The 27141-nt window shown below is 41.9% G+C and overlaps 1 protein-coding gene across 1 annotated transcript; it reads right to left on the reverse strand.

Moving 5' to 3' along the window:
* Window positions 1–1161: 1161 nt before the first annotated feature.
* On the reverse strand, window positions 1162–26058 carry LOC139653548 (forkhead box protein O1-A-like). Its single transcript, XM_071530410.1, has 4 exons — window positions 25249–26058; window positions 6605–6796; window positions 5195–6421; window positions 1162–5102 (listed from the first exon to the last, which is right to left on the reverse strand). Exons 1-3 carry the CDS (start codon window positions 25855–25857, stop codon window positions 5231–5233), a joined length of 1992 nt encoding a protein of 663 aa, XP_071386511.1. The 5' UTR covers window positions 25858–26058; the 3' UTR covers window positions 1162–5102; window positions 5195–5230.
* Between the last annotated feature and the right edge of the window lie 1083 nt (window positions 26059–27141).

The raw sequence follows: 27141 nt of genomic DNA on the forward strand, positions 1-27141 counted from the left end.
CAACCAATCCAAAGGAACCGACTGAAAGATTGAACATGGCTCCCTGCCCTTCAGACCTGCTGATCCTGTGAGACAAACCTCTTTGGCCTGTGTGTCCTGGGCTGGCTGCCCTTTGAGGATCCGGGTCGGTGCTTCTTTCACACTGGGAGAGCATAGGGCTGCATGTGTGCTTGTTATTGATGGGTGTCTATCCTGCATGAGCCACATTCCTCAAAGCCAGCTCCACTGAAGCCCCTGTCTGAGCTGCTACATGGCACCCTAGGTGTGCAATAACTTCAAGTCAAGTCAATTCTAGTTTATTTGTACAGCCCTTAATCACAGTTACATCTCACAGGGATTCACAACAGCCACATTGTGAAACAATGAATGACAATCAATAATTTCCAAAACAAGACGCAGACTCAGCTAAGATCCATGGAGATTATTATGTGGACATTAACCAGCATCAACCAGAACCAGAATCAGAGAAATACTATTTCCAGAAGTTTTGATTGCCCTTCTTGTAAATGTGCAAATATTGTGAGGCACTTGGCAAACATAGTGAAAGCAATGTGGTTTATAGCCGGTGGGGTTGGTTAAAGCTCTGTTCATAAGCACTGACCGCTAGGCCCAGACTGATTTTGGAATACAGAGGCAGAAGGATATCAGGCAAAACATGTATGTATCAAAGTGGACATAAACATAAACCAGGGGTGCCACCACGCGCTGACGCAAAAAATCCATGACTTTCCATAACTAGGTCGGACTACTTCCATGCCTTGAACATCTTATTCCTTCCTGGTTTGTTAATATCGTTCCTCAGCTCAGAAAAGTTCTAAAGGGGGACACAGGTGGAAACCACCATCTAATGCATTTAATGTGTGAAACAAGTCAGAAAATACTTAACGATATTCCTGTAAAGTGACCCATTGTAAAATCCCCTGATGTTCCCTGACTTTCCCACAGAAATGATCCAAGATCCAAGAAATTCCATGACAGTGGAAACCCTGAACAAAAAACTTTGAAATAAGTCAACAGTCTGAAAACAGGTTACCAGCCCAGTGTTAGATCCATAACGTCATATCAGAATGTGTTAAAAGGTAGCTCTACTTAAAAAAGCATTAACTGTTTCACAATATATCACTGCTGCTGCGGAAAACACACATGAATGCAATTTTGCTGTTTTTCTTTTCTTCCTTTAATTGAAAGTTCACATGGTCATTTAAGCATTGAAGGAGTTACATGAGCCTTGGGTTCTTGAAAACTGATATAAAAGGTTGTATTATTTCAAAAATACATGGATGTCAATGAGAAATGAAGAATGTGTTTCATTATTCCTGAAAAATATTTTGCGGATAAGTGGGTTTCCTCCAACAACGGCAATACATTTTAAGGGAGGAAGGACCATTACTCACGCATGTATAATTTCAAAGTTCACATATCAAAATAGATTTTACTCTCCAAAGAAATGTAACAGGCTCAAGGACTTTTCATCTTTAAAGATAAGAAAATCTTGTTTTACAAAACCCAAAGTGCAAAATAGCCATTTTAACCCATTATAAAAATGGTCCCATCACATATTTATTTTGTGATAAGCTGTGCTAATTTAACAAAACAGTATTTTGCAGCGAACAGCTGAAATCTCTATTTTCCATAACATAATCAAGCAATTTCTGTTAATTGAATACTTCATTCTCTTGGGTTTCTGTCTAAATAGGTGACAGAAAAAAAAAGTACAACAGAGAAGTTTTCTCAAATTCTTTTTAAATGTATAATTTCACATAAATGTATGTTTTGTAGTAAATTATTTACAGTAATTTCACAAAATATTTACTAGAAAGTAATGGCTATAATCTTCCAGCACAAGCAAACATTAAAAGCACAAAGATAGAAAGTTGACAATGCTTCACCCTGACCCTGTCTAAACACAACTGAGCATTACAGCAAATATCAAAACTTATGTACTACATATACTATGTCAAAAAATGAATACATTACTCACTAAGAAAAATCACAGGAAAAATCCCTTCAACACTTCAGAGGTAAAATATTTTGAGGTATGAGTGTTCATAAATTCATTCATATAGTTTGTACTGAGATATGTAAACAACCATGTCTAAGACACTACTATAGAATACTTAAGTATAATTCAAAGTTCAGTAACAAGTCTTTTAGCATTCAAAGCCTTCATGTACTTAAATTTACTACCATAGAAAATAATATGTACAACTTCATAAGTCTGTGAGACCCTATAAGCACAGTGAGTTGGCACACTTTCTTCAAAATGTGCTCGATAGATTAGAGACTCTTTGGTGCATAACAAGGCTGCTGGGAAGTCACTTACAAATCCTGTGTTGTGTCAGTTAAACTTTGGAGATCATCATCCATTTCCAGTCAACGTAGGAACTCAATGTCCTTCCAACTGCTCCTGCTCCCCTTGATCATATATACATTTCTATTTTAAAGTCAAACCGAAATTAGATGTTGAGACCATTATTCTTGTTAACAATAATAATATGTGTTCCCAACATTTTTAAGAATGTTGATGTAAGGATTATTTATGTGTTTCTACATGAAGTGTGATAGGGAGTATTCACTTCAGAATGGATTACTATGACTTCTTGACTTTCGATATACACTTTCACAACTGATGTGATACATGGATGCTGATTGGCTGAGTTCAAACGATGCAACATAATATTACATTGACTGCAGATGCATAGACAGAATATCATGAATGGATGTTTTGAATTTACACAACACTAGGTTTTCCCATGGTTTTCTGAGAGGCAATATCTCAGACAAATAAATATGTAACTATTAATCATTTTAATAAAATTGAAAATTGATTACCTTTTGTATATTTTTTTCCTTCTCTGATTTCAGTTTGACTGAAAATAATGATAGCATAACAATAATACATTGCAAATATAAACGTACACTGTACACAGCATATGCATATGCTTCGATTGCTGCATTAAAATATGTCAGCAAAAGGATTTTTTACAAGCTTGTTAAAAAGTATTCTGTAGTCAGGTCTGGGAACAACTCAAGAAAATGAGAGCAAGGGCCTGAGGGCAGGATCAAAGGAACAAACAATCCTGATACCTACCATGTATTAATTATGAATGAATTGATATATTTCAATACAGTACTGACACAGATCTTCTCAAGGTCACTAATGACTTCTTAATGCGTGCCGATGCTGGGGAGTGCTCCATGTTGCTGTTACTTGACTGCAGTGTTGCCTATGACAGTGCTGATCATGGCATTCTTCTTGAAAGGCTTAGACTGTAAGTGGGTGACTCTGGGTCAGCCTTTGATTGGTTTGCATCATATCAAATAGAAAATTTTCAATATTGGTGATTATGTTTCATTATCTGCCCCACTGACATGTGGTGTCCCCCAGGGGTCTATTCCTGGACCTCCTCTGATTTGACTGTACATGATTCTGCTGGGGTATATAACTCACCATTCTGGGTTTTTTTTAATCACTGCTATGCAGATGATACACAGCTTTATTTATCATTCAAGCCTAATGATTTTTAGCAGATTAGCATTTTTTTTAAATTTAGGTTTATCTGCCTTAAAGACTGGATAGTACAACATCTCCTCCAACTTAACTCTAAGAAAACAGAAATTCTTGCCACCAGCCAGACCATAGACTGAGTGAGATTCGGTGGAGTATCAGACTGCTAGCATGCAATATGAAGCTCTCTTCTTAAAATCTAGGTGTCATTTTTGACCCATGCATGAATTGAGCAATGAGTGCCTTATTCTCCTGCCATAGCCAATCTGTCATAGTCCAGCTCCAACTGGTGCAGATTGCTTCTAAAAGGTTTTTGACAAAAACTAGTCATAGGTCCCACGTTACGCTGGGATACTGGCTGGTCTCCCTGCAATGGGTGCGAGCAAGTATAGAATTTATAACAAAATTCTTCTGATCACCCACAAGGCACTGCATGGTTAGGCCCTGATTTATATTACTGAGTTGTTGTGTCCTCACAGCACTGTGAAGTCCCTCAGGTCCTCTGAGCAGGGCCTGTTGGCTGTTCAAAGCTTCCAACCTTAAAACAAAAGGTGACTGTCCCTTCACAGCGTTGGTCCAAGACTCTGAAACAGCCTCCCTGGATATCAGACTGACCGCTCAGTCTCTAGTTTTAAGAAACACCCACCTTTCTTGTCAGACATTCTTTTAATCTCATGCTGCGTTGTGTGTTATGCAATCCGTGTGTATATATTTACTCAAAATAATACAATAATATTAAAATATACATTCTTAATATGATCTCCACTTTCCATAGGTATAATAAAAGGTAAAATAAAAGTTAAAAGCAGGACCATACGTGTTCTGATAAACCATCACTCAATGGTGAACATTTTACTTACTATCAAATACAATGAATACAGAATCAACATGGACAAAACACATTGTGATATATACACATATATATACATGTATATATGCATTCATATTTCCATTTTTCCCAGGCATTTTCTTACTGTGATGCTGTGTTGTGTAGCGTCAGATCAAGAGAATGTCTGACAAAAAAGGTGGGTGTTAAGTAATTTCTTAAAACTAAAGACTGAGTGGCCAGTCTGACATTATAAATACACGTATAGTACATTGTAATATTCCATGAATCAACAAAAATCAACAAAAAATAACATCAGAATTATTGCATGTCTTCAGCTGACAAAACAAAATAAACATAAATCCAGTTTTTGACAGGCAATTGTAAACAGAGCAAATGCAGGCTTTAATTCAACCATTTTGTTTCTGCAGAGCAATTTGATAAAGCAAATTAAAACGATTTCCAGCACCCCTGATACTGTTGTGAATAACAGCAGTTCTGTTGTATCTTACTTCAGTACAATACCAGGATCAGCCAGATGAAATATCAACATCTTCTGTCCATTGTTTACTATAAAATAGATTGTGGCTGGCTTCAACGTCTGTGTCCCAACAGGATTCAAAAAGACTGTTATACATGGACCTCTAACTCAAGACAAACATTTGGCACTTCCATTGTGTCAGATGCTCGGTACGTGGTGAGTGATGGTGGCTTCTTTGGATTCATATATTTCCTGAAGGTGAGTAGTGACATCTTGCTGAGGTAAACCTGTGAGGATGAATGGAAGATGTTCAGGAATAGCAAACATGCTGTAGACATTTGATTTCTTATGGTTTTATTTAAAATTGACAGAGTCTCACCTGTCTGGGTGTCAGTCATGTGATCCACCATGCGTCCTAGCCTGACACCCAGCTATGCGTGGTGGTCTTCACCCTCTGGGGAAACCCCTGCGGGCCAGCTGTGGGGTCAAAGTTAAAGTCCAGCGCACCTCCATCCATGAGGGTGTCATGGAGGACGGACTCCATGTCACATTCAAACCTCTCAATGGACACGTTGTCCAGGTCGCTGGGCAGCCGCTCGTGGTGGTGATGACCGTGGTGGTGAGCTGAGCCAGGTCCCCTGTAGCCGTTGGTGCTGCCGTAGCTTGGGGGAACATCACCAGTGTGTGCCGAGTGGCCGTGGGGCAGCTGCATGCACGTCCTCAGGCTGGTCATTCGAGGAGGGACTCCCGCAAGACTAGTCAGACTAGTCAAGGGGATCATGTTACAGCTATTCATGTCCCGCAAGGTTGAAGGGCCCTGGCTATGTATAGCTCGTGGATGTACATGTGGAATTGGGCGAGTCTGAGGAGGATTCATCATTTTTACTCCATCATGCCCCCCCACCTGGCCCTGGCTGTTGTAGCTGGGCAGTAGGCACCCTCCCCGCCCGGCCTGAGGCGCCACTGTTTCCCTCGGGGGCATCATGTCCCTATTGGGGTCTGCATCTGAGGTCAGCAGCTCCTTGAGGAGGCCTGCGGGGCAGTTATAATGGTTTTCGAATGCCCCAAAGCCCGGTTTGCTGTCTGGAATTGTCTGCATAGGGACAGGGGACAGGGAGTTCATCCTCACCTGGCCATACAGGCGCTTGCGGTAGTCTTGCTGTGGCTGGGGGGCCATGCCAGGGGAGCTGTAGGGGCTACTCTGAAGCATCGCAGAGTTTGAGGAGTGTGAGGAGTCAGAAGCCAGCTGGGAGTTCTTAGGAGAGAGCAGGTTCAGGTTATCCAACAGACTCTCCATGACGTTCTCTGGGCCGTGTTGGCCCATGGGTCCAGCCAGCTCGGACAGGCTGGGCAGGGTGCCTGTTATCTTGGGCCCTGCCGCTCCGGGATACACCATGTGGACATCGGACTCCCCCAGGTCATCCTGTTCAGACAGAAAAGGTGAATGGCGACCACTCAGGGTGCTGGCATCGGAGCTGGCGCGGGTCCTGAAGGTGCTCCAGGCTTCAAAGTCATCATTACTGTGGGAGTTGGGGCTTCCCAGCCAGTTAGAGTACTGGGAACCCGGGCTGCCTGCTCCGCCCTCCACCCCTTCCTGTAGGGCCACCTGGGGATAGAGGAACACAAACACCTCACACACATCTGCCATAAAACTACCTGTGTATTATGAACGTATACTAAAATTAACCTAGTTTCAGCAGAAATTGAGAGAAATCATTATGTGGCCAAAACCTCCCTAGATGGATTGACATAACTATGTGTGTATAGCATTAATAAAAGGGCATTGTACCTTTTTCTTTGCGGCCCTTCCTCGGCTCTTGGAGAACTTACTGTTGTTGTCCATGGAGGCAGCTCTGCGTCGAGGTGACTTGCCATTCTTTCCCCCTTCTGGGTTCAGCATCCACCAGGAGCTTTTTCCTGTCCCTTCATTCTGCATGCGCACAAAACGGCTGTGCAGGGACAGGTTGTGTCTGATGGAGTTCTAGATGGGCAAAAGAATGAATCATTTGTAATTGAACAAATACACCAGTGCCTAACAATATCTAGTAGGACTGTGTTGTGATTTGAGGGATCATAATATCTAAACATTTTCTATTCTCTTCTCTGTGAAAAATGAAAAATGACTCAAAACATTCCAATGTGTCTACAGAGAGTTGCATAAAGCCATGAAATTATTCTCATGCAAACAAATCCTCACATTCACACTAACAAAGGAAGCAACCATGTCGGTGAGACCCAGCCAGAGTGACCCAGTGGCTGTTCAACGGTAAGTATGTTAAGTAAGTAACAAGATGTATTGCCCTTGAGGGGGAAAGTTTGTTGTAAGCAGATGAACAGGAAGCATACATCCATATCCTCTTCTAACAATATTTGGTCTACCAAGCTTTTTCCACTCCATCCTTACACTCTCTAGGCAGTGACACAGGGCACTTTGGCAAGAGGGAGTGAGGAGCGGACGTCATATGCGGTATAATTTACACAAAATAAATATTTGGTAGCCTGGCGAGCCAGAAGTCAATCACAGGGTGAGACATGTCTGGCCATGCTGTCCAATCCAATAGGAGGCTCCGAGTTGGAAGGGCCTGAAGAAAACCCTTTTTTTTTTTCATAAATGTATTTATTCATTTAACAGGTACAATGAAATACAATATACATTAAGGACTCATTTTTTTTGTACATTTTTTCCCCCACCCCTGGTCCCACATAGAATTTCTACAGATACAATAAAAAAGAATAAATAATAATAATTAAAAAAAACATAAAAAAAACAAACAACCAAAACCAACCCTTCCTTCATAACATAGTGTTTAAGTTAATGATAAAACAAAAGAACATGCAAAACGACAACACTGTAAATGATTTGAAATGTATTGACATGTATTGACAGAGTGTGCATCAATGGTGAGTGCTTCATTTGTCCTGTAGTGTTTTTAATTTAACTATGTAATTAATCATAGGGCCCCAAACAGACTCAAATTTTCCAGATGACCCCCTCAGGTTGTACTATTTTCTCCAGGTTTAAGAACATCATGAGGTCTTTGAGCCAAAGAGATGCTTTGGGGGCAAATGGTGACTTCCACTCAAACAATATTCTTCTACGTGCTAATAATAATAAGGATGCAAAGGCAATACTGTCCTTTGTTTTCCTCCTAATTATTTGATGACCTGGTAATACTCCAAAAATGGCCATTTCTGCACATGGTGTCAACACCATGTTTAAAGCCTCAGCAAGGTGTTTGAAAATAGCTGTCCAGTAACCTTGTAGATGAGGACAAGACCAAAACATGTGTGTCATGTTTGCTGGTGACATATGACATCTATTACAAGTATCTGTGACACTGGAATATATTTTGGAGAGTTTGGAGTTGGTAAGATAGATGCGATGGACAACCTTAAATTGTATCAGATTGATCATTCACTCGAACTAATGCACCATCCCAGTCATTGTCATCTATAACTTTGCCAAGTTCATCTTCCCAATCTTTTTTGATTTTATCAAGAGAGCCCTCTGTGGGATGGGAGATTAAGGTGTAAATTTTTGAGATGAGGCCTTTCTGATTCGTGGGAATGTCCAAAATTGAGTCAATTACCGAGTTAGGAGGAATATTGGGGAAAGAGGCGTTATTTAGTTTAACAAAATTACGGACCTGGAAGTATCGGAATAGATGAGATTTTGGGAGGTTACATTTTTCACACAGTTCACTGAAGCTACAGAAGACATTGTCAATGTAAAGGTCCCTTAGCCTGACAAGGCCTGACCTCTGCCATAGAGAAAAGGCCATATCAGTGCCGGGAGGGAGAAAGAGATGGTTATTGCGAATGGGACTGTGGTTAGACAATCCCTGGAGTCCAAAAGCATGTCTAAATTGAAACCAGATTCTTAAAGTGGAAACAACAATTGGCTTACATGAAAATTGGGTTGGCCGAATGGGCAGTTTAGATGAAAGCAACGCCAAAAGTGAAGTAGAAAGACAGGATTTGGCTTCAAATTCACACCAACTTAATGTCGGTTCCTGGGTCCAGAGAGTCATTTTGTGTATATTGGCTGCCCAATAATAGTTTCTTAGGTTAGGAAGCGCCAATCCACCTACAGATCTATGCCTTTGTAAAAACTCTCTCCTGATCCTGGGGGTCCTGCCTTTCCATAGAAAAGAAGAAATTAGTTTGTTTATTGTGTGAAAAAAGGATTTGGGTAAAAAGACATTGGAAAAGATACAAAAAGCGTGGAAGCACATTCATTTTAACGCAATTTACCCTCCCAGCAATAGTTACATGCAAACTATTCCACCTTTCCAAGTCCAATTTAAGCTTGTCAATTAAGGGTCTGAAAATGTTTTTGTAAAGATCTGATAATTGTCAACAGATATTCACACCTAAATACTTGAAATTGCTTCTAGATATCTTAAAGGGGAAGGACTTATCAGGGATCTGAAGGGCTAGATTGTTTACAGGAAAGCATTCACTCTTTGAAAAGTTCAATTTATAACCTGAAAAAGTTCCAAATCTGTTTAGCAATTCGATTGTCTGGGGGATGGTAGATATCGGGTCAGAAATAAACAATAATAAATCGTCCGGATATAAAGAAAGTGTGTTCCGAACCACATCTGAAACTGGCAGATTTAAGCGCGATAGATAAAGGTTCGATCGCCATGGCAAATAACAACAGGCTCAAAGGACACCCCTGGCGAGTTCCTCTACCAAGTGTGAAATATTGGGATTTCATCCCATTAGTACTTACGGAAGCCTTAGGTGAAAAATATAAAAGTGTTATCCAGGATATAAATTTGGAACCAATGCAAAACCTCTTAAGGACCTCAAATAAATACCCCCACTCCACCCTATAGAACGCTTTCTCCGCATCCAAAGAGACCACCACTTCCAATGGATGCTGGAGAGAAAAGAATATTGAGAAGGCGACGAATATTAGAGAAGGAGTGTCGGTTTTTCATAAACCCGGTTTGGTCTGGTGATATAATGTTTGGCATGACTGATTCAAACCGTAGGGCTAATGCTTTAGCTAGAATTTTATAGTCCACATTTAAAAGAGAGATGGGGCGATAAGAGCTGCAATCAGAATTTTCTTTACCTGGTTTTAATAGTAAGGTTATTGAAGCCTCAGTGAGAATTTGAGGCAAGGCTCCCCGGTCCAGAGAGTCACTGAACATTTTCAAAAGGAGGGGGGTTAATTTATCAATAATTTTTTTATAAAACTCAATTGGATAGCCATCTGGACCAGGGGCCTTGCCACTTTGTATTAGTTTAATCGAGTCTGCAATTTCACTAGGTTTTAGAGGTTGATGCATCTCACTCACATGAATAGGAGTTATGGATGGAAATTCCAGGTTGTCAAGAAACCTTATCATGTCTGTATCATCGGCAGGGGATTGTGAGGTATATAACTCAAGAGTAGAATGTTTTGAAGGTTTCATTAATGGCAGATGGGATTACTGTGAGTTCACCTGAGGGGGTCCTTTGTTTAATTTGCTGGGATGCCGATTGGCTCTTAATTTGGTGTGACAAAAGACGTCCTGCCTTCTCACCATGCTCATAGAGAAATTCTGCGCGATCATAAAAGTAACTTTTCAGTCTCTTGCGTTGAGAGTATGAAGAAAACCCTTTTGATCAACTCTGGAGGCTGTTGTTCATAGTTGCTTCTGTTAGTGACACAAGCAACAGTTGCTGCAGTCACAAAGCAAAATCGTGAACGACAATGGCGGCTATGGGGGAGACAAAGTGTTGTTTGTGTCAATACAGCCATAGTATCTGTTACTGAAGAAGGAGAATAGAATAAAGCATCACAACAAATAGATTAAATGAAGAACAACATGACTGCACAGATTGTGCTTACAACGACAGCAAGAATCCATGACAGAAAAGTGAACAAAATGTATACACTAGCTAGAAGCTAGGCAACAGTTTATGTTCTCCAAAACCTCCAAAACTGTACCTTACAAATATCATTACCTATTTGAATGTGAGGCTGTTTTTTGGGAATGTAAGAACAGGTAGACAGTAAACTGAGGTTATCCCAGGTCTCCCTCTACAGTAAATCACCTCTGTGACAATAGACAATAATAATAGACAATAATGCTGAATCCAAATGTCCACCCTCCGGTCTTGTGGACTGAGTCCTCGCGGACTTCAGTTGTACGTACCGTGACGTGTTCAACGTCATCACGTCAAGTCTGCGAGGGCACGAGACTGAAAGGCAGGCCTCAAGTCTATTTCACTCGTTGCTGTGGAAACGTTCAAAGCAACAGTGTAGCGACAACTATAATCATGTATACGGTGATCGCTGCAGCACTTGCTTATCTAATTGTTCTAGGCTTGTTTTATGAGTGAACAAAATGATACTCATACATTTCTATACAACATATAGGCTACAAACATTCAAATACAGAAATGTTTGTAAATATGAACCGGACTATGGCTAGCCTAAATAAATTGGGTATTTCTTACATTGGAAGACCTTCTTTTGTGGTTTTTCGTTCATTTTTCATAGCCTGGATATTTGGCATTACACTGCACAGCTTTTATAGGCTACCATCACTTAAAGACTACAATAATAAAATGCATTTTGATTACCTCTATAGCCTATACTTCTACATATTTCTGTGTCATGATGTGGTTGAATATTATTTCTGGCCTACATGATTCAAGTAATGTTTTAAAGTCATTGTTTTACAGATTCATAAGTTGTTATTTTTGTTTTTTGTTCGGCAATTGGAAAAACTACAATGTCACGTTCGTATTGCAATGAATTGTGGATAATTAAATCAGTGAAGTCGGGTGAAGTCTGCACCCCACGCGGACTCTCTGGAAGTCTGCAGAAAGTCCGCTTGAGGCCCCTTGTGGACTGGATGAATTGTGAATTTGGACAGCCCTCAGCACTCGCAGACTTCCCGGGAACGCGCCCACAAAGTCCGCGCGTCTGCAAGTGTGGTTAAGTCTGGACATTTGGATTCAGCTTAATACAAACCAAAGCCAAACCTTTTTCTATGCAGTGTTCAAAGAGACATTGTGTTCCCTGTCATGTGGATTTAAAGGCATTTAAAGACAAAAAAGAGGAGAGTAATCCCTCCTCACAGTAGGTCTTAATCACACGTTTCCTGTGAATTCCACCTAGTTTCACCTGTGCAACACTTTCCCACCCTTCCACCACCAACAAGAAGAACAAAAGGAGTAAACCTAAAGCAGGGTTTCTTTCATTTTACAAGGTATATTACAAATGTATATTCCAGAGCCATAAACATCTCTTTCTTCATCAAGAATGTACCTACAATGAACTGATGATGACTTTAGCTGTCAAAAACATATTAGAATCACCACACCCATAGGATAAGTGTGTAGGCCTACTTGCATGTGTTACTGTTGCAGTTGACCCTCATGCTGTCAAAAATGAGCTCCGTCTAGACTAAGCACAGCATTTCTACAGAGGAGCCTCAGAGCTAGGTTTAACCACGTAATCCAGGTTGTCCACCAATGTTACAGGTATCACTGTTACTTCAAAGACTATACATTCTTCTCTGCGTGTCTCTACCTGGTCTCAAACCCACAAGTCCTACGACATCGTAGACAGTTATAGGAGAGCAAATTCAAAAGCACTCTCCTGAGTGAGACAGATAGTATTTCTTTGGTTGAACCAACTAGTTCACTTTTTTTTACATCGTTGTATGTGGTCACATCTGTCCTTGTACTAACATGTATGAACCCAAAGCCTCATTCATTCCATTTTCTCTAATGCTATGTTAGGTGCCCTAAAAGGGATACATAGGCGCCTCCCGCGGTAAATCCCTCAGCTACACAAACAAAGACGGTGGAGGAGCAGAAAGCAGGTCAAACAGAACACAGACGTGTAGCCTAGTCTCTCTAGACAAACTCTTCCCAACATACAAGGTTCAACTGACTTGTGATGGATGCTGGATACAAAAAAAGACCAAACTGCAACACAAGACAGAATACACTACCAGGGAATTTCCCCTAAACACCCATGTGAATGCAAAAGCAACTCCCTGCAGTTAGTAAAGCCAGATGTCCCCAACCACAGGATTCTCCAAGGATATACAAAGCATGGAGATAAAGACGCTCACATTAACCAACAATAGAGGGATTGTCTAAGCGAGTGTCTGAAATCTCTGTCTTGGGTTGGGGTTAGGCTTTCGACAAACGCATTCTGTGTGTATTAATCATCAGATTGTGATTCATACTGTGTCATACTAATTAGCTGTGTAGGGCTAGTTATTCAAAAAACAAATTCATTACATGAATTTACATTTTATTTACATTTATTATCTTCATTTCAAGGGTAATAATAATACTTTACTTATGATTTTCTAAGAGCAGATATTTCTTGTATTATCCCTTTATTTAGCACCTTAAATTAAATTATTTAAACTTAAATTTGATTCATTGATTTGGGCCAACTGGAAACTTCCAAGAGGTATTTAGAAATGGAAAATAAAGGTTGGTCAATTTTAAATGCAATCCTTCTTAGGACTGCAGTATTATAATGCACCAAACAAATATGAAATTGCCACCTATAACAAACTTAAAACTGCTGTGAGCATTATTTGGATGACTGTTCCTATACGAGGGCACTGAACCATGTAATAGTACGCATCAACAGTGGCCTTGTGAAGCCTGATCACAGGAGCCGAGGCAGGGGGTGAACATAAATGAGACATTTTCTGAGAGAAAGAAAGAGAGGAGAGGTTACAGAGTTCGAAGCAAGGATGGGGAGGGTGGCAGAGTGAGATGAGAATGTTTTTGCCGTGAGAGCCGGGGTCAATGAGTTCACTGTGTGCTGAACACGAGCTCCTCAGCTGGCGCTGACAGAAACATGCAAACAGGCTGGAGCAGGAGTAGGGAGAGGAGGGGAAGCATCAGATGTGACGCGCTGGCTCGGACTGTCTGCCGTCTGACTCACCAAAACAGAACACCCTCTCCTGAGCCAGACTCCTCCCTTGTCCTCCACTGACTCCATTAAGAAAAGCTTTCCTGAGCCAGAGCACATCCAGCACACACTCGCAAGCCTGAGGTAGACTAAGCAGTCACAGCATGGCCAAATGCTATTCTTAATCTGTTCATTTATCAGAACCTCCATCTCCTCCGTCTTTCAGTTTTCACATGCTCTCAATCTGTAACTGAACACGAAACAGGAAATGAGTCATTAGCGGAGGACCTGAGATCTGAGATGTGTGGCGTTCTTATCCTTAAAACAATTTAAATCTTAGCGGGGGAAAAAATATTACTGACCAAACTACATGTCTCGCACACACTTGGCTGAGTTTGCTGGTGATATGCAAATGTCTATGGGCTGTGATTAGTGCCCACAAAAGATCATGGATCGCATGACTGGGCCATGGGAGGAGGCATTCTCCTAGTCGGTCTGGGATAATCCTTGTCTGAGACAGACCTCACCTCGGCCCAAAGAGAACAAAAGACATCCCCTGCCTCACTAATTCAGGAGGTGCCCCACTCACACACAATTACTCTGAAATGCCAACCCGAGACGGCCTGCGTTTCACTGTGGTTAAACCATTTTATAAAACGGATAGTTACGGTCCTCGGTTCTGATTGGCTGAGTTGCCTTTGAAGCGGTTGTAAAGTCCCCGATAACCATGTACCAGTGGCTGCATAACAGTTGATTTAAATATTAAGGGGGCTTTAAGTAATTTATGACCTTTACTGACCACTATCGAAGACCAAGGAATTGCAACAACGTCGTCAGTTCTCTGGCACAGTTTATGGTGGCTTGTAATTTACATAAATAATAAAGTCACATTTTCACAATAGAGGCGAGTAAGCTAGCTAATTAGTGCAGAGATTCAACAGAAACATCTAGTTAAGAGGTAATATATCATGATGCAAAATACTGTAATATAACACTACTTTGTCATTTGCATTTTTGGCTTGAGAACAAAATGTTTTGCGATGCCGTTACATTTTCAGAGTTGAAAATGTGTGTGTGTGTGTGTGTGTGTGTGTGTGTGTGTGTGTGTGTGTGTGTATGTGTGTGTGTGAAGAGATGTTGGGTGTGGTGGGGGGTTGGGAGTGTCTTGAAATGCCAGTGGGGGACAGGGGTTTGTTCCAAAACAGAGTCAGGGCTGGAAAGTGAGTTTTGAAAACCAGAAATCTCCGCACCTGATGAAGTAATCGTTGAGCCGTTAGTATTACTGAGTAGTCATTTTGTGCTATGGGACAGTAAGAATTGTCCTTACTTTAATGCGGCAACTGAAAATAACTGAAAATACTCATACCTGTACTTATGTGTTGCTTAGTCTTGCTCCACTGCATTTAGCTACTGTTCAAGAACTATACCGCTTGGCAGAAGAACATCACTTAATTATTTTTACTTAATTTTTATCAACTACAAGTCAAAGATTTGTTGGACATCTGCATTCTTACTTTTTTAATCAATGGTGTTACTGAAGTTTTTGCCGTGCTTTACATTGATGTGAGAACAGTTTGCATCATACCTAACAATGCCTCTCAGATTATCTAAAATCATTGTAAAGCATGGACTCTTGGCTTATTACTTAAATAATTTCAGCCTCTTGCACATTGTTGATAGCCATTAATGGATCTCAGCTCCCCTAGAAAATATACTTTCTTCTCTGGTTGTGAGTAAATAATTTAAACCAATAAAGCTCTTGAAAGAACAGCTGTCCTTGATGCTGGATCTGACACAAACCTCTGCTCTACTGAGGACTACCTCAGTTTTACTGTCACACTGGCGCTAAGTCAGCTGGTGCAAGGACATTCAACATGGGAAAGGTCTATTCTCCTCTGACACAGTCTATTTCCAGTGTGCCCTCAGAAATGCCACATGTGGGGCAGCATGTTGTGAATGCAACGCAGCAGAAGCCAGTCATCCATCTCTGTAGTCTGTTGCTGTGAGCCCACCTGCTCCCCGGCTCACATACAACCAAGTGGGCCACTGCTCTAACCTGCTTTAGGTTATGGATTTTCAATACACAAACATACGCCATCTTATAACCCTTTTCAATAGTACCCAATGTTCTCAATATCGTCGATGAGCAGTAGGGATGGGACGATATGGGGTTCCTGATTTGATACAACCACAATGCGATGTAATAAATAAAAGTTCAATCAGTATTGTGCAGAATTATGTTTATTTCTGAGTTACAAATCTTTCTAGCAATGGCATTGGTTTGCTAGAATGCAAGCAAAAAATTAAAAATGTCATTGCAAAGTGCAAATAATATAATTTGGATGGAGAGCTTGTGAAACTGTGGTGGGCAAGCCGTCTCATTTGTAATTACTACAGCAGAATAAAATATCACAATTCTTTTTTCTGCTCCACGATATGTACTGTCACATTTTTGAATTGCGATATATTGAATTTCAATATATCGTCCCATCACTAATGAACAGCAGTATCTACATAAATTGCTGGCAAGAAAGAAGGGCCCAGCAGTGATGTTACAGTTGAGTCGGGGGTTTAATTCATCTAGTCTGTATTCTCTTGAGAATAGCTCCAACATCAGACTCCTCCTACTGGACATCAAAACAATCTAATTGACACAGCTGCTGTTCCTAGTTTAGTGAAGCATGAGGCTTGCAGTAACGGTCACAGGATAAGTAAACAAACAAGGCCCAGTTGCAGGGACAGGTGCAGTAAGAGTGAGAGTTGCCTCACTTTCAATGGTCCATGCGTTAACATGCAGCACAAGGCTCAACCACAGACAGAGGAACCCCCAAGAGAGCGACTGCTGGAGGCAAACTGCTACTCAAATCACTAGCTTTGTTATATTTCAGTGCTTGAGGGCTGATATTTAATCAGACTGGTTTAAGACACAGTGGTTTAAAAACGGTGAAGGACAGTGCGATATACATTCTTAATATATTTTCACAATGATTTTGTGTTCTATTACTTTTGTTTTCAAAGAATGACAACTAATTATTTAGGTCCTAGCTCTGTAGCCAGGTTTGGCTTATATTTGGTAATATTTCAGTCTAATATTTGACTTCTGATCAGAGCAACCATCAACCATCGCGCCGACCAACAATGGACACAACCACTCTCAAAGCATTGTTTTTGAACAGAGTTAACTGTTTAACTGAAATTCAGGATGAGGACAGCACTGGAATGCACTCCAATCCTCAGCCACTCATTGAAACCAGCTGCAGTAACTGCTCACTCACCTGATCCCCATCCCTCTGATCACCTGTCCAGCATTATAAAACCTCCAACAAACCAACATGCCCCCACCTGCAACCCTCCTCCATCTTTCCTGTTCTCTAGACATAGGGATACTATGTCCAATAATATCAATATTGTATCAATAAATCTCAATTTCACTTAAGTGATATTCTGCCTCGTGAAGATGTTTTAGAAACAGAAGTTGTCGAGAACTTGGAAATGTTGAAAATCTGTAATCAAATTCTCGTCCGTTTTGCAGCTGACAAGTGGAACGATTGTTCATGAAATGAAATTACATCAGTAAGGAAACAAGGAAGTGCAGAAGTGGCTGTTGATGGCCGATGACTGCGAAAAGTTCAGCCGTGGCCAAGGTCCCCTGGTCGCTCACCTCTATGGGAAATAGATGGACTTCTGGTAACTTGTTGATCGTGTTGCTCGCAGTGTGAATGCACAGTTAGACTTGTTTCCTATGCCTTTTAAGGGGCTTAAAGTATGGACACAGAAGGTCATGCAATGTCAACTCCTACGTCACCAGCTTCTAATTAAAGGATGACAAATCACTCGCTAATCACTATAAATTTTAAAATGCTACTTATGGACATTTGTTAAGAAATAGTTGATGTATGGTTTGTTAGCAGTTAGTTTGTTAACCGTTGATTAGAAGCTGGTGACATAAGAGTTGACATTGTGTGACCTACTTCTGTCACCTTGGTCACACACACTGGTTCTGTATCTTATATGTAGAATAAAAGATAGATAGTTGATCAAGAAGATAAAGTGTGATGATAAAGTAGTTGCCTAGTCTTGTCTAAATGGGAGAATAAATTCAGAGAGCACACCGCTTGCAGAGATTACAGTAAAAGGGCTAACCACTTCCTGATGCTCTCTTCCTGTACACCCCTCCCCCTTTATCCTCTGACCCAGGAAGAGCAAGCAGAGCTCAACCTGAGCGTGAGACCTTGGTTTCTGTTGCAGGACTGAAAAGAAGAAAAAGGGCAACCGTGGCAGCAGGTGAAGAGCACTGCAGCTCAACATGGAGGGTATCTCACCTCTTAATGGTTCCAGGCATAATGCAGCCTCCTTAATGAACGCTGAGTGGCCTACTTCTGCAATGGCTTCAAAATGGTACCATGAAAAGGAATGGAGAGCCAAAGCCTTAGTGTTGAGCTTCAGATGAGCATTACCCAGTTAGGTGCAACACATACATGTGATATATGCTGTTTGATTAAAAAAATAATAAAAACAAAACATATCTATAGACACATCTATATACATACATCAGACTTCAAAAGTCTGCAACAAAGGCTACACAGTGAGTGGAATCTTGATCTATAATCTTTCTGAGCCTAATCTTGAGAATGACACACATTCCTTGCACAATTTACAAGGTAAAAAGGCCAAGTAGTTTTTACAGGATTGGTCCCTAATCTCAATTAGTTTTGATTCTGTTTCCCTTTCTTCACACCGTATTTCTTTGCCTCAAGCCTCCCTCAGCAGCCATGGCCTTTATGCTTTGCATAATGGCTTTGAGGCCAGGTTCTTTGTGTGAACATAATATATAGGGGGATTATTATCCTGTGCGGGCTGGAGGACAATGCAGAAACCCACATGCCACACATTCCATAGACTCACACATATGTAGACAGCGGACTGTACTCAGGCCTCAGCCCGCAGCCCGCCAGTCAGCTGACTGCCCCCCCCTCCCCCCCTCCTTCCCTCAAGCCCTACTCGCTCCTCTTTGAAAGCCCCTACCCAAGCCTTCCCATCCCTTTCTGCATTGGGTTGCTTGAGGTTTTCAGTGGGCCTCTTAAGTTCAAGCCTCTCTTTTTAACCTTGTGATCCCAAGACAAATGGTTGGTAGTCATTCAGCCTTTTCTCTGGCTTCTTTTAGTAGCTGTCTTCTCTTTTCAGGTCTGTATACCAAAACTCAATTCAGAAACAAACTATTTAAAACCTCTTCAAGGAAAATGTATCTTAAAATTTTGCCCCAGAATTTCCTTTTCACTTTGATTGAATATATATACCTGCCCACCACACATCGATCAACACAATACTTGCACTTAGCTTATCAACGCTAAGTAAAAATGGATGGTTATTGGTCAATAATATTTGAGCCACAGTTGTAGCACACATGAGAAAGGGAAGTTGGATCAAAATCATTGTAGGTAATATTGGTGCCATAACAAGACCACAAACATAAATTGGTGGCACTGCCATCTACAAACAATGACTTACATGAGCACTGCCCAAGTTAGTAACACTTTATTTGAAGGGGGGTGAATAAGGCTGACATAACACTGTCATAACTATGTCATGACAACTGACATGAACATGAATTAAACGTTATGAATGTTTACGACTGTTGTCATTAAGTGTAATTTGGTTGATAATGTCACTTTCAATGCAGAGACATCTAGAACAGTGTCAACTTTTGCATTGAAAGTGACATTATCAATGACACTTAATGACAACAGTCGTAAACATTCACAAAGTCTAATTCATGTTCATGTCAGTTGTCATGACACAGTTATGACAGTGTTATGTCAGCCTTATTCACCCCCTTCAAATAAAGTGTTACTGATGTTTTCTAATAAGCTGCACTCCAGTGCTAAAGGACAATTTGCATTTTGCAAATTTTGCAGTTCCACTGGCATGCACTCCCTCTACTGTTACTTGATCTCAGAGGTTTTGTTCAACTGAGCATTCCCAGTGAGCATCCTGAGCCTGTCAGTGTCTCTCACCTGACTAAACAGTACATGTACATGAAGGTATGCATGCCCATCCAAGCTAGTTACTACCAAGTCATAGTGTGTTCAACGTGCGTATCACAGAAATGGCACACCTATGTAATTCACTGAAGTCTTTTTTTCCATGTGATAATTGCCTAGCTCAACATAATCAGGAAGTGGTTTTGTGTTATATTCATATTGTGTTCAACATCATTAGCTCATCACACACACAGCTATTGCTAGTAAACCAGTTAACTGTAAACATATTAGGCGAACAATGTGATACGCCTTTTAAATACTCACTCTGCATGTTACAAAATGTAGATTTTTGTGTCAGGACTTGATCACTCCCTCTCTGCTGCAGGCTACTGACTTGTAGCATCAGGTGAGTAAAATCCTAAATCCCGTCCTGTAACCAATAGGTGACTCCAAGAGCTGAATGATTTATGGGGGCAGTTGAAGTCACTTTAATAGGGCCCTCATGACACCTATGCTAGCTGACATACTAAGAGCCAAGATAAACTACTTCACTACTGAGAGCAAGTGCACACATCACCTATAAGTGTCTCTGATCTCTCACTACTGTCTATTCATCTATAAAGCACTGCGGCAGAAAAGACCACACTACCTTATACTGTATCTCTCTCACAGCACAAAACAACTGAACACACCTGCCACTGGCTTTTATGCACTTCATAACTAAGATAAAGTTCAAGAAATGATCAGATGAGATACACTCATTCCATTCTCACACTTTAGGCTTACAATTCATGCTGATTTTCTGCATAAATGTTCATGTTTTTGCCCAGAACCAGGGTGCCAGTTAAACACAGGGGTGCTACTTCCTGTGTTACACATGTTCCATTTTTTAATGTCACAGTTCGCTGAGAAAAACACTGTGTTCCTGTAAGCTACGTGCTGTACGCTCCAGCTCATGGTCCCACTGACACCCCAGGGGAACCTGTCCCCCCCAGTAGGCGAGGGCTTTCTCTGCTGGGGAAAGCATCGTGAGCACCGAGCTGCTGCACACTCTCTAGAAGGAAATAAGAAACCACGATGTGAGGAAGACAGGAAGCGCTCGCAGCAGCAGCTTCGCCCCCGTCCACCCCTCTACCCACCTCCAGCACTCTAGGTGGAGTTGTATTGTCACAGAGGTTCAAAAGAAATGCCCTCCACCCACCGTGGGGTCTCCGCCTTATCGCTACCAGTCATTACAGAGAGGTGCGCTCATGCACGTGGACTCAACACGTAGGCCAGGATATGACACATAACACACTACAGCAAAAAGACTGATGATTTCTTGTCCCATGTGCTGGGAATGCTGCAAAGGAATAAAATGACTGAACGCAGAAACAGACATACAGAAGCCGTCCTGCACTGGCCTGTGTGTCTCCTCCTGCTGGTTCCTCCTCTTTTTCCAGCCCTGACCCCTGTGTTTTTCAGGGCGGGGATGTTAACACATGGCACTGTTTTCCATCCAGGCGGCAGGAAATGCATCATAGTTCATTGTGGGGGACTTGCAGTGTTTTTTTAACAGGAAAGTGTAAAAATAACTATTAGCCAGCGGTTCCAAGGCCCAGCAGGAATGCCGCAAATGATATTTGGGAATCCGGATCACAGGCCCCGGGCTTGTTCAGCAATGTTGAGTTTGACGTGGTGAGGTGGTGTTTATGATATACAGGTTGAAGCTATTGTTTTGAAGAATATTTCGAAGGTATTTGCTGCTTTATTGGATATCACAGTAGACAGAACAGGCAACAAAGGTCATAAGCTGGATTCAAGCCCATGACAGTGCAGTTTCATGGCATGCGGTCCAGCCCACCAACCCACAAAACACCCCAGCCTTACCTAAAGCTATACTGTGGTTGTTAGGGGGGACTACAGTGTGGTGCAGAGTTGAGCGACTGCCTACATCATCCCCTATTCCCTCCAGCATCTGAGTTAGGTTTGTGAGTAATATACTTATTCAAAATGATAGAAAAAGGGTCTGATATTTCATAATGTACTTGAACTCAATATTAAGGGTGGCAGGGTGACGGAATGAGTAGGGAGGCCACCCATCAACCAGGAGACCTGAGTTCAAGCACCCATGTTGGCAAGTACTGTATCTGCCTTGCTGAAGTGTCCTTGAGCAAGACACTGAAACCCTACCAGCTCCAGAGTCGCTGCTCTGTAGCTGACCCCGACCTTTGATCTCTCTGTGGAGGAGGGAAAGTGAAAAGAGAATTTCATTGAGATTTTGTATATGGATCAGGTCACTTCTGGCCTTCAGCACCTACAGAAATGACCTGCAAAGTCCTAAACTTATCATCAGAGCCTACTATGTTGAATCGGCAAGTAGTACACTACTCAAAAAAACTATACTCAAAGAAATCCTGGATTGGGCACAATCCTAGTGACTTGCAGATCTCGGTGCTCAGGGAAATAGGCCTAAAATGTAAAACGCCTGCAATACTCCAACCCCCTCCCCCCTCCAAATTCCTCTTGGACAAACACAAACACCTTCAGCAAAAGGCCTGAGAGAGAACAGAAAAGGAACTGATAGGATAAAGAGCAACAATCCCTTTCTCCAAGCTGTGGCATCCGCTGAGGAAACTCTAGAAGACAGGGACACAAAGATATGAGCGCACAGCTTAGGAATGGAGGATGTTTGACGTTGTTCCCAGCATCCCCCTCTCCCACCCCCCTCCCCCTCCTACCCACACTCCCCAACACTGATTGAGCTGTTTGTGTCGCCTCCTGTTATTGTCAAGGGAACTCAGAACATTTTACTCTGTGCTGCTTTCCTAGCAAAAAAAAAATATGTAGGCATTCCCACCACCCAGTGCACCTACAGTATATTTAAGAAAAAATAGGAAGGCTGGGTTGAAGGACTGCAGACAGACTAAGAAAAGGAGGAAAGGGAGGTTTGGTAGAGCCGTAATTCGTAATGCAGGCTATGATCAAGATTTTTACATGGGGGTGTTTAACAATGGAGGCCAAATTTGATTGAGGGTCACAAAGGCATTTCCTGCCATAGCTTCGAAATGAAATCACACGGGAATGGAAGGGTTACAGGGAGGGCGGCAAAGCTGCAAGACACTGAAATACAAAAGTTTAATTTGTTTTAATTTTCCGCTATATTGGTCCATCTTTGACTCTGTCTGTCTCCTTGTGGCTTCCTTTCATTTCTATCTGTCATTGCGGTGTAATTACCTTTACCTGCTTTCCTTACCTTGAATGCATACAGCTATAGAGTATTGAGACCCAGATTAACTAGACGTTTGCCTTAATGCTTTTGGATCATGTCAGAATGGAAACTTCTAATTTAATTCCTCATTAAGTATGAAGCGTGTTTACAACTTCAGTCAATGAAACTGAGCACATTCAAAGCTTAGGGACACATTTCCATTACATTCCCAGGCCCGGAAAAAAACGACTTTCAAATTTCATAACAGTACCAGGTTTTCCATGACTGCAAAAAAAAAACCCTGGGCAGACCATGAGTCAGTATATTTTGTGTAATACTGAATAGGCTGTTCCCAAGACTAATGTTTGGAAATGGGAATAACTCAGGAATTGGTTATAAGATCAAAAATACACGTATCCAACAAGCACAAGCAACTAGTTGAAGAATGTCTTTTGCCAATTAGAAGGAGAATTCTTTTAGAAGGAAGGCGTTTTAATTTGAAATCTCTGTTGGGCTGTTCCCACACGTGTAGCATAATTTTATTATTTCCTCTCTACCAAACCACAGTCATCTCTCAGCCAAGCCCTGCTCTCAGCCTGCTACCTGACAGGCATGATGTAGTAAAGCTGAAGATTGCCTGGGACAGGACTGAAAGTCAAACAGCATAGGTTCCAGTAACCTCCGTGCCAAACCTGTTGACTAACAACTGACCCCACTCTTTTCTGTTGTGTTTTTCTACTTCTAGACTGGAGACAGCGACAGTCTCAGGCACGTCTGTGTGATGTTTACAGTCAGATGAACCTAGCTGGTACTCTGCTGCTTTAGAGCTGTTGGTTTCCTCAGCAACACAGCAGAGAGGCACACACTACTACGGGCAGAGGAAATCACTCCAAAACTTCAAAGGTGAGCGGGGGTCACAAGGTTCAGCCGCCCATTTAAAAGATAACTGTTGAACGCGCCACCTTTCCGCAACACATAACGCCTTTTCTGCCCTTTTCACGCAGAGAAAGATGTTAGATGTTATGTCACTGATGGAGACTAATGTACATTTCAATCATTTTGTTGGATGATCACCGCCCCCAAAACTGAAATCAATATTGGAATGGAAAAAGCAGCATCTGTGGATCCTTGACTGGAGTACAGTGTAGATACTTCTATTTTCGTATTGGTGACAGGTTGCCTTTGTCTATCCATACCTCTTTCTGTTGCTCTGTATAATGCACAAATTATCAGGCAGCACAGACTGAGAGGTCAACGAATCTCCCAGCAAAAAAAACCCAAAACATTCTCGCTCATGCAACCAATAGGAGGGTTGTACCAATCAAATTGGGCATAATGCCTAGACAGCGGGTTTGAAGATGCCTTGCTTACATGCCTCTCAAGCAAGAATTGTGACTCTGCAAACTGTTAGTGTTGCATTAGGAAGAGAATGGGGATAGATTTGGTCTAGAAACAACATACACTAAAGCTGTAACCTGCTTTTTCTATGTTGGCAATGAGAAGAAGACTTCAAGCTCTTACGTTTGTTAGCTTTGACCTCAGTGTTATTGGTTTTTCTCATAATATGAGGGCCATTAGACTGACATTTGAGTCACCTCTATGTTTGATATCGGTAGTTAGTAGACAGTTAATACGGTTATTTGTGTGTGGAAATACATTTTTGCATGTTTTATTGTTTTCTAACCTCATTACACTCTGAGCACACATGCTCTTTTTGAGCATCACTCAGCTGCCTTGCTCAAGGGCACTTTGAGGGTATTTGTTGAGGGAGGGGAGAGTATTACTCCTTCACTTTCCCAAACCACATTTATCTAATCCATTTGACACTAAGATTAAAGCCAAACACTGAACTGCTCTCTCCTCAAATAGCCTACAAGTGTTGCAGCAGAGATGGAACCAGTTTTACAGTTGGAGGGTGTGGAGTGATGGAGATGCAAGTGACTTGTTCCTAATGTTACAGCAGAGCAAAAACAAGTTTTGAATGACTGCATCTTTTTTTCAATCAAAACAATAATATAGGAACCATTCATACTTTTCGAGAGATTAAGAGAAAAGTTAGAAAAGTGAGGCCCTGTTTGCTCAAAGTTTAATCTGGGGTTGTCACTCTGTCAGTCTTTTGGTTTTGTTAGTTTCACATGTTTTAGACCATCTGATAGAGTTCAAGAGCTTTCCAATGTATGTTAGTAATTTTCTAAAATGTCACTTATGCCCCTGTCTTCCCAAGTACCCTGCTCTATAAGGCAGCATTTGCCTCTAGATAACCCCAGATACATGGATGCACACACACACACACACACACACACACACACACACTCACACACACACACACACACACACAATAGACCTAACATGCACGCCAGCACACTCACCTTCCAGCCCGCGGAGCTGTTGCTGTCCCCTTTATCCTTGAAGTAAGGCACGCTCTTGACCATCCAGTCGTAAATCTGAGACAAGGTGAGCCGCTTCTCAGGTGAGCTGCCTATCGCCTTGGTGATCAGGTCGGCGTACGACATATTCCCCCAGGCGTTACGACGGGACGAGCTGCTCTTCCTCTGGGCGGCGGCACCCTGGGGGGCGACTCCCGGAGGAGGCACCTGTTGCTGGTGCTGGTGCGGCAGCTGGGGCCCGGGGTGCTGCAGCTGCTGCTGCTGCTGCTGCTGCGGACGGTGCGGCGGTACCGGCAGATGCACGCAGCTCTCCTCCGGACACTGGAAGTCACTGCACAGCACAGGCGGGTTCTGCTCGGTGTACCCTGCATAGTCCTCGGTCTCCTCCAACAAACCGAGGCTACTGACGAACTCGGCGTTTCCCCCCGGTTCCTGCTGGACCGACGGCGCCGGGGAGGATGTGTTGGAGCTGGCGGGATCGATGACCTCCGGCCGGGGAAGGGGCCACGTGCAGGACCGGGGTCGGGGGAGAGGCTCGAAGTCTGGGTCTATTTCGACTAGCTGTCTCTGTGGTGGCGGTATCTCAGCCATGTCAGAATACAACTGGCACGCGCAGTCACATAGACGTTCAAAAAATTAAATCTCTCAGATAAAAAAACCCCCCAAAACGTAGAAAATGTTACACCACGAACTGAGTAGGCTAGATAAAAGCCAAGCGGTTTTGAAAAGAAAGACACTGAGCTGCTTTATCCAAGGTGTCTGTCTGCACTGAAAAGTTCACTCCTCTGTCCAGACCGGTTTCACGCTCAAGTCTGGCGCTCTGTCAGTAATAACAGTTGTGCGGTGCCTAATGCTGCATTCAAGTGCTCCTCGTAGGCTCCGTCTTCCGGGTACTAAAATAGTAAATAGGACTTGTCGCACATTCAAGTGCTTTTTTGGTCGGAAATAATAACAAAATGGACCCGGTGACGAAAGCAGTATTTATTTTAATAGCCGTTGTTTCGGTTTAGAAATCAAGATGCTGAAGTGGTAGAAAGAGGACATGCAATTGATATCTTCATTTATTCATTTAAAAACAAAAATGTGTGCCAGCTAAAAGTTAAACAAAGACATAATAGATAAATTATTTACACAGAATATCAATCAGTGCCATCACATTTCGTTCAACTCTGGTATCATAGAAAATACTCACTTTCCACGTCGGGTTTTCCTCTTTGTTGTGTAGTTCATGTTCTGCATGGTATTTCCGACATTCGACAGCAGGTGAAGGCAGCACAACAGCCTACAAACCCGGTAGACACCCACTGGAGCTTTTGAGTGACGACTTGCAGTCAGCAATAATAAAATACGTGCTTTTAAGAATATCTATGTTCTGTCTGAAAATAATTAATTTACACATGCGAAATAGTCACTGTAAACATGTATTCAAGTTTACTTTTATACTCTATTTCCTGCGAAATGGTCCTGTACGAAAACGGTCCAGCCACAGGTTGGTTTGTTTTTGGCAAATAAAAACCGCATCAGTCATAACTATGATTTTGATATTCGATCTACAGCAAGTAATTAGCCTAGTTAAATTAATTACAGGTTGGTCGATCACTATATCCAGAGATCTGTCAAGCATTAGTCAATACAACCAGTCCAACACTACAGATGTGGCAGCATTACAGTTAGGAACAGCATCATTCTTTTTCTTAATAAACGGGAAATATCTATGGTATTTAGGTCCATTAATTGTAAAATTATTGTAATTATTGTTAGAGACCCTTGTTTTCGAAGATTGAGTAGTGAAGTAACAGTAGGCTACATGGGAACACGGTTGTCAATACTGCCATCTAGTGGGCGTTTGCATCTAAGCAACGTCGACCTAAAACC

This window comes from Centroberyx affinis, unplaced genomic scaffold (assembly GCF_046629955.1).
Source record: "Centroberyx affinis isolate AG114_WGS23_722 - 3 ecotype Tasmania unplaced genomic scaffold, CSIRO-AGI_Caff_v1 ptg001926l_1, whole genome shotgun sequence".
Taxonomy (NCBI): domain Eukaryota; kingdom Metazoa; phylum Chordata; class Actinopteri; order Beryciformes; family Berycidae; genus Centroberyx; species Centroberyx affinis.